At 48.3% G+C, this 16,655-nt stretch overlaps 2 protein-coding genes across 2 annotated transcripts; one reads left to right on the top strand and one right to left on the bottom strand.

Annotated features, from left to right (window-relative positions):
* The first annotated feature begins 3,631 nt into the window (after positions 1-3,631).
* On the top strand, positions 3,632-7,407 carry Thbd (thrombomodulin). Its single transcript, XM_034495720.2, has one exon. The coding sequence runs from the start codon at positions 3,902-3,904 to the stop codon at positions 5,630-5,632; it is 1,731 nt and encodes a 576-aa protein (XP_034351611.1). The 5' UTR covers positions 3,632-3,901; the 3' UTR covers positions 5,633-7,407.
* A 2,131-nt stretch (positions 7,408-9,538) lies between these two features.
* On the bottom strand, positions 9,539-16,380 carry Sstr4 (somatostatin receptor 4). Its single transcript, XM_076929921.1, has one exon. The coding sequence runs from the start codon at positions 16,059-16,061 to the stop codon at positions 14,904-14,906; it is 1,158 nt and encodes a 385-aa protein (XP_076786036.1). The 5' UTR covers positions 16,062-16,380; the 3' UTR covers positions 9,539-14,903.
* Positions 16,381-16,655: the final 275 nt, after the last annotated feature.

The raw sequence follows: 16,655 nt of genomic DNA, 5'->3' as shown, positions 1-16,655 counted from the left end.
GTTATGGACAAAGCCTTGAAAATGAGAAAAGGTCAACAGTGCAAATGGCCCAGGGACATCTGGAAGTATAAGAATGAAAAAGTGGTTGTAGACTCAGTATGTGGGACATGATGCTCTTTGAGGAGATAGTCTCAGCAGTAAAATGTCTTAGTTGCTGTATAATGGGAGTTGGCATGGTGGGAAATAAGCCCAGGAGAGGGAGATGGGTGTGTCACACATCCAATATAGATAGGATGCCATGGTCTACAGAGGTCTGGAAAACTTCATTCAATGGGATGGAATTTAAAGCATGCAGAAGAGCCTTTAGCACTTCAGGCTGAAGAGGAAAGTTGCAGTGTCAGAGAGGAAGCCTTGGAAGGCCATGCAGTATGTGCTTAGGGACAGAGGTAAAGTGACAGTGACTAGGAAAGCTCATGCCATACCCATCTGTCCTCTGTAAGATGTTGCAGAACCTCCTGGAACCCACATGGTATTGTTTCTAATATGGAAGGACCAGTAGCACCTCTTTATATGTATCTAGACAACCTTCCCCATCTCTGAGTTTTCTGTGAAGTCCCAAGTCTTTGCCGTAGTGTGGTTACCTTTTCCATTAGACTCCCCCACATTGATGTTAATAGTTTCCTCCTAGATTAAAACATTCCATCCTACAGGAAAGCTCCTTAAGCAAGAAAGTAGACAACTAGAAATAGCTTCAGGAAGTCCCTGAAACTGACTAAATTTACTAGGCATCTCCCTGCCAGAATAAGCAATAAAAGATAAGAGTCCCTTTCAGGTGAGTGGAGTCAAGCTGTGAAGAAGACTTTGAGATTAAACCAGCTAACTGCCTGGAGGAGGTTTAGACCAACAGAATTACCTGGAAAGGACACTCTCTAAATTGTTGAGTTGCCTGTAGGCTATGCAATGTGCTCCAGGTTGCCAGCTTTGTGAGCTGTCACACATGCTAAGGTGGGGATGCAGCCCACCTGTGTTTTAGTCATTTCTGCACTAGTAATTAACCCAAATAAAAACATTGGTTCACCAAGTTAGACTTTGGTGATACTCATACTCTTGTTTGTCATGGGTTCCCTATCTCGGGTGAGCAGATATGTGTGTTGCATCTCCCTAGGAAACATTTTGTCATAAAATAGCCACCAAAGATGGGGATGAATAGGTTAAAATCCCTCCAAGACCCCAGTCAGCTTTTACCCATACTCAGTGCTGGTATGCTGGCTAGTTGTGCCAAGATGGTACAAGCTAATCATTTGGGAAGAGAGAACCTCAGCTGCAAAAATTTCCCCAGTAGATTGACCTGTAGTCAAGCCTGTGGTGTGTTTTCTTGACTGATGAAGGATGTGGGAGGGCCCATCTCCTTGTGGGAAGTGCCACCCTTAGGCTGGCTGGTTGGTCCTGGGTGATTTAAGAAGACAAGTTGAGCAAGCCATGAGAAGCAAGGCAGTGAGCAGCATTCCACTATGGCCTCTGTGTCAGTTCCTGCCCTTAGGTCCATGCCCTGACTCCTCTGGATAATGAACTTTAAGCAATAAGAGGAAAATAAACTGCTTTTTCTCCAAGTTGCGTTTGATCATGGTGTTTTATCACAGTCCCAGAACCCCTAATTAAGACAGCTGGCATGTTGAGAAGTCCCCACTCAGGAGGGTAACCATCTTTTAATTCCGTGCTCTCAAAGCACTGAATAATCCCACCAGTTCACACACTGCAGACAGTGCAGCTGGTCCATGCCCTGTTGTCTTCTACCTAGAGGATGTCCCTACTCTGGAACAGTGGCCCCGGAGGTCCCATCCCACATAAGAAAGCTGCCTCCTTCTCTAGAGGCTATCCCCACTGTCCAATCCCTGGCCATTTTTTTCTCTTTTGCATGACCCAGGTGTAAGCTGTATCCATTCCCAGAATTTAAACGCTTGGCATCCATTCGCAGCTCTGGAGTTTTCTTTACTGAGAGCTGAGGCAGCTTTGACCCAATAAAGACAAGTTAAGCCAAGGGGATGGTGGACTCTACAGGTCCCAGCTCTGGCTTGACAGAGCCAGAGTCCTGCATGGGCAAGCAGATGGTGTTCTACTTGCTTCTTCTTCTTCTTCTTCTTCTTCTTCTTCTTCTTCTTCTTCTTCTTCTTCTTCTTCTTCTTCTTCTTCTTCTTCTTCTTCTTCTTCTTCTTCTTCTTCTTCTTCTTCTTCTTCTTCTTCTTCTTCTTCTTCTTCTTCTTCTTCTTCTTCTTTTAACAATGTCAATGCCTTCATCCCACTCTCTTGGCCACGAGTCCCTCTGTGAATGTTTTTCTCCACGTGAGGACACCTCGGCCTTCTGTTGTCATCTAAAGACCGAACTGTGCTGGACCACCAGAGAAGGCATTCATTTGTAAGCCGTGGGAACTACGCGGGGCTTCCCACAGCCGAATTTCCTAACCTCCGGTTTTTCTCCAGGCTGCCAGAGCTTCTCAGTAGCTATTTGTACTAATGCTCCACTGTCCTTGGATTGGTCTAGAGTTCAACAGCACCGCCTCCTGGCAGTGGGGTGGAAGTGACGGCCGCGGAGTGTAGGGCTGTGTGTGTGTGTGTGTGTGTGTGTGTGTGTGTGTGTGTGTGTGAGCGCCCGCGCCCGCGCCCGCGAGCGTTTGGGAAATAGGAAGATGAGGGAGGTGGGGAGGAGGTGGCTAAACTTTGATTTGGACACAGCCCTCCACATTCTTGGTGAGTGCTTAAGCAGATAAAAGTCGTAAGTGACAGATTCCCATCCGCCCCTCCCAGCTGCCCACAGGACCCTCCTCTTCAATGCCCTTTGTGAGCAAATGGGTTGTGTAGGCATCTCTATCTTTTGAGCTTCTCAAATGACGATGGAAATGATCACCTCAAAGGAACCAAGTAGGCTCCATTGTAGTTCATATCGCCTCCTTGCGGAGGCCCCCAACCAGTTTCGTCGAGAGGTTTGAGATAGGCTTCGAAGAAAAACAAAACAAAACAGAACAGAACAAAACAGAACGCAACACACCTTCCCCAGAGGATTCTGCAGGAACTGGACTGAATAAGGGAGCCGTGATCTCCCATACAACACTTGCACGACTTTCTCAAGCAACTAGATAGGGTCTGGCCTTGGCGATTCCTGCTCAGGAACAGAAGAGGAATGGAGAATGGAGAGAGTTTGAGATTATTAGACCACTATTTCCCCGAACTCCTCTAAGGTTATTTGGGACCTAACCCCCTGCTTGTCACTGCAGCCGGGCTTCCTGCACTCCTGTCTTGGATCTATCTAGCTTACCCTTCTCAGAGTCTTGCAGGTCCCAGACACACCCTCTACCGGACTCTTCCTTTTTTTTTTTTTTCCTGCCCCACCAAGCAGACCATCCTCCAAACTTTGGTAGCATCTATGGGGAAGTGTGAATGTGTGTGTGTGTGTGTGTGTGTGTACGTGTGCGTTCGCATGTGTGCCTGTGTAGGGGCTTAAAGACAGGGCTACCCGCGGGCTATACCGGAGAGTCTGGGGCAGGAACTGTCGACTTGCTGACACAGTTTTGTTCTGTGGTGGCGCCTGCAGGCCACGCCCGAGGGCCTCCCAACGCCCAGACAGTTTTAACTCGCGCAGAGGTGATCCCAGGCTGGAGGGCGGGCACAAGGCGTCCGGAGAACCCAGTAATCCGAGAACGCAGCATCAGCCCTTCCCACCAGCCACTTCCTTCCCTTTCCCGAACGTCCAAAGAGGGAGGGCCGCGCATTTATAAACTGGAGCCTCAGCTGAGTGGCATGTCAGAGGCTGCCTCACAGGGACTACGAGCCTGGGCTAGGAACGTCTAGGCTGCGACAGAGGCTACTGCAGTCACCAAAGGCGTACAGTCCACTCTGCCGGGACTGGGTGCCTGTACCAGCGCAAAGCTAGAATTCCCGGAGCTTGTTCGGTGCACCCCTGGACAGTATGCTTGGGGTTTTCCTTCTGGGTGTGCTGGCTCCAGCTGGCCTGGGGATCTCCGCACTAGCCAAGCTGCAGCCCAAAGGCAGTCAATGCGTGGAGCACGAGTGCTTCGCGCTTTTCCAGGGGCCCGTGACCTTCCTCGATGCCAGCCAGGCCTGCCAGCGCCTGCAAGGACATTTGATGACAGTGCGCTCCTCAGTGGCTGCCGATGTCATCTCCCTTCTGCTGAGCGACAGTAGTACGGACTCACGGCCCTGGATCGGTTTACAGCTCCCTCAGGGCTGTGGCGACCCGGTGCATCTCGGGCCCCTGCGTGGCTTCCAGTGGGTTACTGGCGATAACCACACCAGTTACAGCAGGTGGGCGCGTTCCAACAACCAGTCAGCTCCACTCTGCGGCCCGCTTTGCGTCACGGTCTCAACAGCAACAGAAGCTGCACCCGGCGAGCCGGCCTGGGAAGAGAAACCGTGCGAAACTGAGACCCAGGGTTTCCTCTGCGAGTTTTACTCCACAGCTTTCTGCAGGCCTCTGACGGTGAATACCCGAGATCCTGAGGCTGCCCACATCTCTAGTACCTACAACACTCCGTTCGGGGTCAGTGGTGCGGATTTTCAGACGCTGCCAGTAGGCAGTTCCGCTGCAGTGGAGCCCCTTGGCTTAGAGCTGGTGTGCAGGGTCCCGCCCGGAACTTCAGAGGGACACTGGGCTCGGGAAGCGACAGGAGCCTGGAACTGCACCGTGGAGAATGGTGGCTGTGAATACTTGTGCAACAGGAGCACAAACGAACCCAGATGCCTCTGCCCCAGCGACATGGACCTGCAGGCCGATGGACGTTCGTGCGCAAGACCTGTGGTTCAATCGTGCAGCGAACTCTGCGAGCATTTTTGCGTCAGCAACGCTGATGTCCCAGGCTCTTACTCCTGTATGTGCGAGACAGGCTACCAGTTGGCGGCAGACGGACACCGGTGCGAGGACGTGGATGACTGTAAGCAGGGGCCCAATCCATGCCCGCAGCTCTGTGTTAACACCAAGGGCGGCTTCGAATGCTTCTGCTTCGATGGCTATGAGTTGGTGGATGGAGAGTGCGTGGAGCTCCTGGATCCGTGTTTCGGATCTAATTGCGAGTATCAGTGCCAGCCAGTGAACTCCACCGACTACCGTTGCATCTGTGCTGAGGGCTTCGCACCCAAACCGGGTGAACCGCACAAGTGCGAATTGTTCTGCAATGAAACGTCGTGCCCAGCTGACTGTGACCCTAACGTCCCTACGTTTTGTCAATGTCCTGAAGGCTTCATCCTGGACGAGGGTTTCATATGCACGGACATTGACGAGTGCAGTCAAGGGGAATGCTACAGCAATGAATGTCGAAACCTTCCTGGCTCCTATGAGTGCATCTGCGGGCCTGACACAGCCCTTGCTGGCCAGATTAGCCAGGACTGCGATCCCATCCCTGTTAGGGAAGACATCGAGGACGCTGGCTCTGGGGAGCCTCCAGTCAACCCGACTCCAGGCTCTCCGACAGGGCCCCCTTCTGCAAGGCCAGTGCACTCTGGCGTGCTCATTGGCATCTCCATTGCCAGCCTGTCCCTGGTGGTGGCGCTTTTGGCGCTTCTCTGTCACCTGCGCAAGAAGCAGGGCGCTGCTCGCGCTGAGCTGGAGTACAAGTGCGCATCTTCAGCCAAGGAGGTAGTGCTGCAGCACGTGAGGACTGATGGGACGCTGCAGAAGTTCTGAGGGATGTGCTCCAGAGACCCAGGTGGCCTTTGTCTTTCGGGACTCTGTACCTCTCCCCTCTTTCTCTTCAGCCTCCCAGCTGTGCTCTCTGACAACTTAAAACCGGTCTGGCTGGTATAATAACTAGAGAGGAGCCCCATCCTTTCATGACAAGCGAGGGTAGGGGGAGGACTTAAAGCAGGAAAGCCCAGTTTCTTCTAAGTAGATACTGGACAACTGGGCGAAGGTGGCAAATACGGTGAAGATCCCAGAGTATCCCAGTCCCTCCCCTCAGGGTGTGGGATGTGTGGGTACTGCTGATCTTTAGGCTTGTAGGCAAACCTTGACCCCTTGGGCTGGAGATGACCCAGATATTTATTTTTTTAAAAAAGTATTTAGTATTTTCTTCCCTCAAGTTTTCTTCTGCTTTTAAGTCTCCAGCCCGGCACCCTTTTCTCTGTCCCTCCATTCCCCCCCTCCCCTTGCACCCTCCCTTTGTCATTCTCCTCCCCAAACCTGATCATACATTGTTGCCTTTCCCCTTTTCTCTAAACTCTTATGTGAAACAGAAAAGAAACACTAAAAGCAGTAAATTTTCTTTTTCACTGGCTTTGGCAATTTAATCGGAAATTTCAGGTAACCAGAGCAAAAGAATTTTAACAAAAGTTAAAATGTTTCAGTTGAACACTAACTAGTTAAGAGTGCTGGAATGTCACATAAATTAAACTCAAGGAGGTAGGGTTTTGGGTTGGTTTTTTTTTTTCCATCTTTGTTTTTTTAAAGGGTGAGCCTGGGTTTTATGATTGTTGCTGTTGTTTTGATTCAGAATGACAAAAGAGGTTATTATTATTAAGATTTTTTATGCAGGCTCCTACAGTGTTATTAATTTTTGACAGTGTTGAAAATGTGCAGAGGATCCTTTGTCCACCCCTTTGACATTGCAGTAGAACATTGCCATCTCCAGATATATTGGGCCACATTCACAGCTATCCAAGGATGTATGTGGTCCTTACCCTGGACGTATCTCAGACTGATGAAAGCATCTTCCAGTAAAGCTTGAGTTGAGTACTTCGTGCCTAGCAACTGTGCTTGCCACTTGTAGTCCCAAAATAAAAGCAATGTGCTGCTTAGGGAGACATGGGAACTTTGTAATGGAGTCTGGGGATGCCTAGATAAGGTTTTGTTTTGATGAGACTCTTGAACAATATCTTGTACTTCAGAGGGATCTTCTAACCCTGGCCACTGGCCTGTACACAAGAATTGGGACCTCCCTTGGGATCTGGCTAGAATTACAAAATCCTAACCCCCACCCCACCCCCACCCCAGTGCCCCAGTTCATAAGAAGCTTCATTTTGACAACATCCACAGGGGCATTGTCCAGTCATTTCAGGACAACTGGTCTAAAGAGTTTCCAACTTCTGGAGAACATTTAAATGTGGGTTAATAATAAGTAGCAGGCCATGTTAAGGCCATTTATTATCAAGAAACTGAGGAATTTTCTCTGCATAGCTTTGCTTTCTGGATAAAATAAAATGACCAGGTACACACCTCTAGATATTGCCACAAAGAGTCCAGAAGGGTTTTGTTTTAAGTAAGCTAGGAATGAGTTCATATGTCAGTGTAAGGAACAAATGTATTATATGTGTATCTTTTGTAAAGAAAGGCTTTTCTTTACTGTTTGGTAAGCTCATCATATTTGTACATAGTTATTTATTTATTGGAGTTCAGCTAGAACACAAGCAAAGCCTTTGCTTATGACATCACATGTACAAAATAAATAGATTACAATGTGCTGATGGATGTCTCATCTCCTTCCTTTCTCTCCTCCAAATCCCTTTATTTCTAAACCTTATTTTACACACACAGACAATGCTAACCCATGAAGATGCATTACAGGCTGGCCTGCACCTTACCACCTGCTAGCAATACAATCTCTGCTTTATCATCCAAGAGGAAGTTATTTTCCATGTAACAAAAGTTTATGTTATTTTTGTATGCACACATAATTTTTTATGTGTATGACCAACCATAGCAACTTTATACAGGAGGCCTCATGTCTTTGTTTTCAGACACACTCTAGGATCTGAGGGATCTTTGGCCTCCAGGCTGAGGGTCGTTCTGTGTGTCCTTCAGTATTGCCTGTTATCTGACAGGTAAAACTCAAGTTGTCAGGAGAAGTCTATGGCTCGAATTTATGTGTTATTTCTGAACGCCAAGGTGTCATTTCAAGTGATGTGAAACCATCATCATTTCTGCGGGCAGTAATGAGCATTACTGTCTTTGTGACACTGAGCTCTTGGGCCCCCTTTTTGTGGAATGGTCAAGCTGTCTGATTTTTACATGTTGGAATATGAACATTTCCATGAGGCAAACATGAGAAAAGACAGTTAAATAAGGCAATCAGATAATTTTAGACATTCAGGTATTGTAGACATTCTCACTGTTGGCATGAACCTATGTGTGGGAAGACATAGGTGTGTGTGTGTGTGTGTGTGTGTGTGTGTTGGGGATATGGCTATGTGCTTGTATATTCACCCCTGGAGGCACCTGCAGATGTTCAAAAGTCAACATCAGATGTCTTCCTAAATTGTTTCTCCATTTTATTTTATTTATTTATCTATCTTATTTTATTTTACTTCATTTTAATTTCTTGAAACAGGACCTGTCATTAAATCTGGATCTCACTGTCTTTAGGTAGACGAGTCCCCCAGGCTCTGCCTCTCTATCTCCCTTATTTCTTAGCACTGAGATTGCAGGTGAATATCACTATGTCAGGCTTTTATGTGGGATTGGGTGAATCTTAATTCAGGTCCTCATACTTGTGCAAAAAGGATCTTTGTCTTGACCCCATTGATGGAGATTTCATCATGCATCCTAGTGATCTGTGAGAAGCAAGGTGAACCCAAATGGATGGTTCTGAGAATCCAGAAGAAGGGAGAGTATCCTTAGTGCTGCAGGTGTTTTATCAGGTGCATGCTGGGATTAGAACTCATTGAGAAAGAGAATAGAAACTTCTAGACTATTTACATATTCCTAAAAAAAGAAACCTTCAGTTTGTCCTGTTAACAGCCAGCAGAGATAACATGGACTGGGACTATCAAAGACATCTTGATCTGGCCCCAGCCTGATTCTTGGGTTTACATTACCACAGGTACCCTCTAATGTTTGAATGGGAGCCTGCAGTGCTACCTCACTGTGTACCTCCTTCGCACAAGGAGTAAAAAGATGAGCAAGCAGTTTCCGGCCTATAGAACATGCTTAATAACTGTTAGCCTGCGAGACACTACATTAATAGATGCTAATATGAATAAGAAAAGGTTACATTGGAACGGAGAACATCATGGAAGCAGATGCAAGCCAGTGCAAGAATGACCTTTAAGGGTGGATACCTACTTTGCAAGGGCGTTGTTGGCCCTGAGGGGATTGTGGGAGTGGAATTTGAGGTACTAGTTACAGTTTAAAGGAGGGAGATGTTTGCAGGGCAAGAGTGACCCTGCAGGACCTGGGAAATCCAAGCGTCACCAGATCTAGTTTACTGTCTATTTCTAAGTGTCATCAATGGGGTAGGCTTACAGAGATCTCCGTACATCTGTTGTTCCAAAGACATCACAGAGATGAGAGAACATGCTTTCAGATGACTAAAGGAGAAACTGGCTCCAGTCCATTGAGCTCAGGCCTCATGTGTGTGTGATGCTGTGAGTGATCCTTTGCTGTGGACAAGGCCAGAATCCTAATGATGTTCCTGTTCTTGGGCTAACTGTGGTAACATTACAATATCAGTTAGACTGAATTTACAAACAACAGAGGCTGTGTGAGGGTGGTACCCAGAAACATCTCCTGACCTTTGCCTGTAGTACATAGAATGACACAGACCACACCCAGATCTGCTTCCTACCCCCGCCCCCAGAATAATGAATGCCTGGCTCAGCACTACCTTTTTGCTTCAAGTGGGTCCTTCCTCCTTTTTCTCTTGGTCAGCAGGTTCAGACATAAGCAAACAATTGATTTCCTCACTCACAAAAAACTAAATATTGTTTTAACATTATATTTTAACAGAATCAAAATCTTTTTTCAGCTTGTTTTGAAAGTGTGATTGCAAAACACAAAAGAGGCCATGAAGTCTGTTCTCTCAAGTCAGGCCTGCTTGAAATGGGATAGGGGCAGACAGCTGAGGGTTTCCGGAATCTTGGGAAAAGCATCAGAACTCAACGTCAGGCCTTGTGATAACTGTTCCACGTAGACCACAGGCTGGGAATGTCTGTCTTTAAACCTCACCCCAAAGGAAATCTGTTGTGATAGGAGGTTATAGGGTAGTGGCAGAACCCTGTCACGTGTCTGCATCTCCATTGGCAGCCTCATGTCACCAGCATGGCCTTGGTTTCTGCCTCTCAGGCCTCAACTGTTAGAACACTTGGCTGGTGGAGCAGGGTGAGCTTTTTGTTCAGAGAGACAGACACAAACACATAGACACAGATACAGGCAGACACAGACAGACAGATAGACAGACAGAGACAGAGACAGAGACAGAGACAGAGACAGAGACAGAGACAGAGAGACTGAGAGAGATGGGGGGGCTTTGCAGTGGCCACCCTCATTCCACTCCCCGTCACTCCCCGTCACTCTGGCTCTGCTTGGGTTTAGTTACCTTGAGCATAAGACATCACCTTCCACAGATCCAAGCGCTCATTCTCTAATGGTAGCCCACTTTTATTAGATGATACAGGAAGCCAGTGAGCATCCATTGGGGTTCTCAAGTTCCTGTGTCCCAGAACAAGAAACTTGGCAGGGACACACAGACATGGTATAAGCTGAAAGAGTTTATTAAAGAAGAAAGTACTTCCAGGGGAGAAGTGTGCTGGAGATGAGAGAAAGGTCAGTAGCTCAGTGGTGCCCACATTGTCTCATAGACAGGAACATTGAGAAAAGGCTATTTTTTTTTTAATTACACAGGATGTGTTTGTTACAACCTCAGCTTTGGTGGGAAGGGGTTACATCCCCTCAGTCAGCTAGTTTCTTTCACATGCCAATTTTGACTTCAGTCTCTGGCCTACTCTCCTGAGAGTTGGAAGGGTGTCATACAAGGTGTACACCACAAACATCCAAGATTCTTTGCAGATGTTTAACTGCTATCAGTATCTCTCCCTTCCCCTAAGACCCCTTAAAGGTGGTTCTGCAGAAATACAGCACTGACACCAGGAGAAACTGAAGTTGGCTCAGATGGGCTAGAGGGAGATGCAGCTTTCCTGACCTTCTAAAGCACAGGAAGCCACTTAGATAAGCTTAAACAGAGGGACACAAACCCAGTGCAATCGTCTTCATGCCAGCAGTTAGCAGTCAGTGGCAGACTGCAGCAAAGGCAGAGTCTGGAGAAATATCCTTACTGTTCTTCCAGGAAGAAAGCATGGGTTCCTGGCCTGGAAGGAAACCATACTCCTCCAATAATCCATGTTCCATGTTGAAAAGGTTATAAAGTCCATAGGGAATTTGCAACTTTGTCCAGGAACTTATTTAAAGTCCCAGTTCGTTCAGGAGGCTACTGACGTCCAGAACACTTGTTCCAAGTTTAGGACTAAGGGGCAGGTAGCAGTTGTTTGGGTCTCTCCACTGAGTTCCCCTTGCTAGTGGGAAGAATCCAGAGCTAGCATAATAGGAGCAGCCCCTAAAGATTTAGGAAAAGCCTTGCTATAATTCTGCTTCCTGTCTTCCCTGTGGTCCACCTCTGCAGACTCCAGATCACAAAGAAAGTGATGAGGATAGAAACAGGGTCTCTCTTGACCGGGGTGTCAACTTCAGAATTGTAACTGCATCATAGAACTGCATGTGTGCAAAGGGTGAATTTTATCATGTGCAAGTGATGCTTTCATCAAAATAGACGAAGAGATGTCACTGCCTGCACAAAATGACTAAAGAAAAGCCAATTTGAATAATAACACACAGAGAAGCCTCCACACCACCCTAGTCTCTCCTCCTTGGTGTCCCAGGAATACCTGCTGTAAGAGCAGGGATGATTCTATTGTATTAGCTCATGGGGGCAAGACTCCTTCTTTGAATAGTGTGTTTGTGTGTGTGTGTGTGTGCCTGCTCATTTGTGAGCACATGCACATGTTTTTCTGGAACTAAAGGCCAGGGCCTTGCACATGCAAACACTCTACCATTAAGCTGCATCTCCAGCCATGGTATGAATATTTTAGCTTAGAATTGAATTACACTTTTGTTAGTATGGTTATTTAATTAATAGCCATCCTTGCCAATTTCTTCCAAGTTCCATACTCTACAGACTCACCATGTTGTCTGAAAGCCAGTTGAATCACTGACAGAAACCCTCGGTGCCCTGTCACTGAATACACACACATCCCAGCACATGGGCATGGTGCTGACTAACACAGTAGAGTGTCTCAGCAGACACAGCTTCAGGATTATGACATCTGTGCTCACAGAATTTAAGGTCATACTGTCATGTTCTTAAGATAAGAGAGTGAGAAGAGGGGGTGGTTCACCACTTACAACCTATCAGACAAGTGTTTCAAGGTCCAAATTTTCTGCGTCCATGTCCAGACACAACAGAAGAGCTAGGAATTCAAACCTTCTATTTATACATATATTAAGAATGGGCAAATCAGGGTGTAAAATAAGTTAATTAATGGAGAAAAATAAAAGAGTGGGAAACTGAGGTGGGAGAGCTAAAATTCCTGCTCATGGGCTAGCTAAAGTTGATGTTTTCTGTTATTATTGGTGAATTCAGCTTGAAGCTATTGGTTCTTCAGCCATGATTAATCCCTGTTAAATGCCTTCATTTTTTAAAAAAATGGAATTTGTCTTTTTCCAAGCAAACAAGCATGTCTTGGAGCCTGGGTGAGTCATTAGAAGGCCAAAAACAAAAACTCCAGACTCAAACTAGGAGAGAAGCCGAACACAGTTGTCTATTGCAACCATTGCTAAGGCTGAAAGTTTCCACTATGTGATCCTTGCAGTGAAGTTCAAGCCTGTTTATCAGGTATCTACTGTGCCAGGCCCCAGGGACAAAGAAACAATTCAATTAAAAAAAAAAAAACCCTGCAAGGAGTTACTGTTACAGACATAAGACCTACAGATATAAAAGTGACTTTTTCTGGATGCCCAGGATGACTGCGGGAAGTTATGACAAGTTAGGGATGGTTTGTGCGTGAGCGCGAACATGTGTGTATTCATGCTAGTGGAAACAAAGAGATCAGTGCTCTATTTAGAGATTCCCAACCCATAGCCATGACCTTGGATACAGAAGAGACCTCACTATGCAGTTCTCTCAGTGGCAAGTCAAGATCAGCGGAGTAGCAGACCCTGATGATTTCCACATACTTACTTCTACATCACCCTTGAGATATCCATAGTCAACACCAGTTGTCACTATCAGGCCATCTATCTGGCTGACCACTTCAGAAGGTGAGAATCCAACAGGTATATGTCTACACACTTAACATAGGCCTTTCTCTTTCCTACCATTAGTGAGGAAGTTGGCATCTTCAGTCTTAGCTGGTAAGAGTCACCATGTGAGACTGAGGATATTGCTCAGTTGGTAGGGTGCCTGCTTAGCCACCATGGAGGCTCTGTGTTCTATCCCTAACACTGAATGGGCATGGTGCCACATAATCTAACCCCAACACTCAGGAAGTAGAGGTAGGAGGATCAGAAGTTCAAGTTCATCCTCGGCTACTATGTAGGGAATTGATGGCTAGCTGGTGTTGCGTGAGATCTTGTCTCAACAGCAACAAATCAACAATAGCAAAAACAACAACAGAAGACCACTAGATCAACTAAAGAGTCCCCAAACTACAAGGACCAGTTGATTTTTCCAGGCAAAAATTCTAAAGTCCTGGCCTGAGTGGCCGGCTTGGGTTATAAAGGCATTTGTGCCTGGGACCAGAATTCAGCCTTTCGTCCATTCCCCACATACCAGGCAGCTGCTACTGTCGTACAAGTCATGGCTCTGGGCAAGCAGCCCAGAAAAGGTCACCTCCTGCTTCTCCCAGGCTTTCAGAGATGTACTGTAATCCACAGGGTGGCAGGTCATTCCCTCAGACCCCATTCTACCTCTTGGTCCAGTCTGGATCCCCATTAGCCTACCAACAGCTAGAATTCATGCTGGCTGCCCTAGAAGATGCAGAGCTATGTTTTCCAGGATGATAGGATCCAGGGGTTTTGTTTTAAAGGACACTTTCCCCTGCCAGGCAGCTGTGGGACCTGCCCAGCTGACTACCCTGAGCTTCCTCCTGCCCCTCTTATCTTACTGTTCTAGTACCACCAGCGATGGCTCAGTAAAAGTCAGCAGGATTTTTTTTTTTTCTGTACTGATCTGGCCACTTCTCACCCACATGCTGCATATGCTGGGCTCCCTCCACTGATTTAGCAAAAGTAAAGCTCTGACAGGCTCTGAATCTTCCTCAGGGGAAATACACTGGAGCCGTGGTTAACTTACAATGCACACAAATAGCTTTTCATTGTGGTCATCATCTGATGTCAAAACAGAGTCTGTTTCCCTTCTACCTAGTTCTCTGGTCTTTTCCTGACACTCTCTCCCTCATAGAGTTTGGGCTTTAATGGGGTTTCATATTCCTGCAACCAGGGAAAGGGGTGGAAAAAACACTGCAGCTGATGAGATTTTAATCCTTACTGCCTTTTAATTCATGACCAGAAATTTTATGCTTTGCAAAAACGCCCCACATCATGCTTCTTTAAGCCTTTCACCTTTGCAGGAAGTCTGCTACTGGCCCCTTGACAACTGAAAAACACTTCCTACGGTGACAAAGCAAGCGCCCTCCGCTGTTGCATAGACATCTCACTTAGCAACCAGAGACTCAGACAGACACTGAGGGAAAACACTTGGTATCGTATCTTCTCCCCTGTCTCACCATATACACTATGCTACCATACAGCAAATAGTCTACCAAGAGCACAGGCTCTGCCTACCTCACCCTCTCAGGGCTCTTCCAAGCAGTCACTGTCACAAGTTACACAAGGGTAGACATCCCTTTCTGACCACCACCTGCTTCCCGAACCTCTTGAAAAATTGCCAGAGGCCCAGGAATGGATAGTACTCTAGCCTGAATCCCAGAGAAGTCCTACCCCCATGGAGGTGTCCTTGGAGCCAGTCCTAGGAGAGGGAGGGGCTAGCAGGAGTCCTGAGGCTCCTGGGGACAGCACACAAGCTGCTGAAAGGGCCTGGCTTAGTGAAAACAGGAGTTGTTCTTGAAGTTGCTGGCTTGAGAGAGTGGCGGAGACCTGCTTGCAGGTGAGCTGAGGGAGGGTGAAATGGTTTTCAGAAAGTAGTGGTCTTGGTGAAAGGGACTTGCTTGCAGCCAGGTTCTGCTTGCATAGGCTCCTGCTGGCAGGGCAGTGGAGGGCATATGCATCCTGCACCCCCTCTGCTTTTGAGAGCCGTGGCATAGTAGTCCAGGGGCTCTTCCTCAGCACCTCCGGTTGCTTCCAGGAGACAGCAGCGCAGGCACAGAACCCGCTGGAAAGAGCGCCGGAAGTTGTCAGAGAGGAAGCCATAGAGAATGGGGTTGGCACAGCTGTTGGCATAGCTCAGGATGAGGGACACATGGTTGACAGTGGCATCGAGGCTGGTGACGAACAAGTTCAGAAGCTGCACCACATAAAACGGCATCCAGCATAGCACAAAGACGGTCACTACCATTAGCACGAGCCTAGTGATCTTCTTTTCTGAACGTCTCCGTTGTTGCCAGCCAGCCCGCAGGGCTACAGCACGCATCTTGCCCACAATAAGCAGGTAGCATAATCCGATGGCCAGTACCGGGAGTAGAAAGCCCAACAAAAAAGTATAGATTACAAAAACCGCAGACCAGGCCGGGTGAGGCCAGTGCAGGTTACAAGCCACGGCCTCACCCCCACGAGCCGGCCTGGTGTCAGCAAAGACTGCGATGGGCAGGGTGACCAGCAAGGATGCTAGCCACACTCCCAGGTTGATTAGCTTGGCCACGCTGGGCCGCCGGTAGGTGGCGGCGCGCAGAGGGTGCACGACAGCCACATAGCGGTCCACGCTGAGCACAGTGAGGCAGAAAACACTGGTGAACATGTTCAGGCCGTCCACGCTAAGCACTGCGCGGCACAGCACCGCCCCGAACGGCCAGTGGCGCAGGGCAGCCGCGGAAGCCACGAATGGCACGCTGAGCATGAAGAGCTCATCGGCGACGGCCAGGTTGAGCAGGTAGATGTTGGTGGCTGTCTTCATCTTGGCATAGCGTAGGATCACGAAGATGACCAGGGCGTTTCCCACCAGGCCCACCAGACACACGAGCGCATAGATGCACTGGATAGTGACCATGCCCGCTGTTCCTGTGCCGTCGGACCGCACCGCATCCTCCTCCTCCTCGTCCGGAGCCCAACTGGCGTTGATCCCAGGGGTCCAGGTGTTGTCCTCGATCCCCGGGGACAGAGTTGCGGGCGCGTTCATGCTTCGGGGTGCCCACCTCGGGCAGAGGAATGCGGTGGAGAGCAGCCGAGCTCTGAGCCAAGGACCAAGAGGCGGGCTGGGGTCGCGCGCACTCGATCAGCTCAGCCGCTCCGCCTAAGAAGTGCGCGGGGGCCCAGGAGCACCCGCCAATCCCTGCGCTGCCGCGCGCCCCTCGGCTGCGGGAGCTCCATTCGCCCGGCGCGCGCCCTTCCCTCCGCGCGCCCAGCCTCAGGTGCCTTCGCCAGAAGAGCTCTCGTGGGCTTTTCCTACCTGCACTACCTCTGCCATGCTGCCAGCTTCGCCGGGCTATCAGAAACTTTACTTGGACATTGGTCCTACCGTGTGCCGCTAGATCACGCCTCCCTCAGTCCTTCAGATCCTTTCCCTTTAGGATCTTGGTTCTATCCGACTCGCTCACTACCTGCAGTTTTCTGGGTATTGAAGTATCTGGATGGTCCCAGATTACTCCAAGCACCCAAGCACGCAGAACCACCATCCCAGCAGCTAACATTCCTTCCTCGATCTTTCAGTTTTCAGAAAGTCTTGTATCATCCTTTAGCCCAGGAAGGAAACTGAAGGTCCCTATGAACATTT

This window comes from Arvicanthis niloticus, chromosome 2, assembly GCF_011762505.2.
Source record: "Arvicanthis niloticus isolate mArvNil1 chromosome 2, mArvNil1.pat.X, whole genome shotgun sequence".
In the NCBI taxonomy this organism is placed as follows: domain Eukaryota; kingdom Metazoa; phylum Chordata; class Mammalia; order Rodentia; family Muridae; genus Arvicanthis; species Arvicanthis niloticus.
Note: the sequence above shows the minus strand (reverse complement) of the source record. Positions and strands in the feature narration are given on the sequence as shown.

Coding starts and splice junctions, on each gene's coding strand:
- Thbd (XM_034495720.2), top strand. CDS start 3,902: ATGCTTGGGGTTTTCCTTCTGGGTGTGCTGGCTCCAGCTGGCCTGGGG.
- Sstr4 (XM_076929921.1), bottom strand. CDS start 16,061: ATGAACGCGCCCGCAACTCTGTCCCCGGGGATCGAGGACAACACCTGG.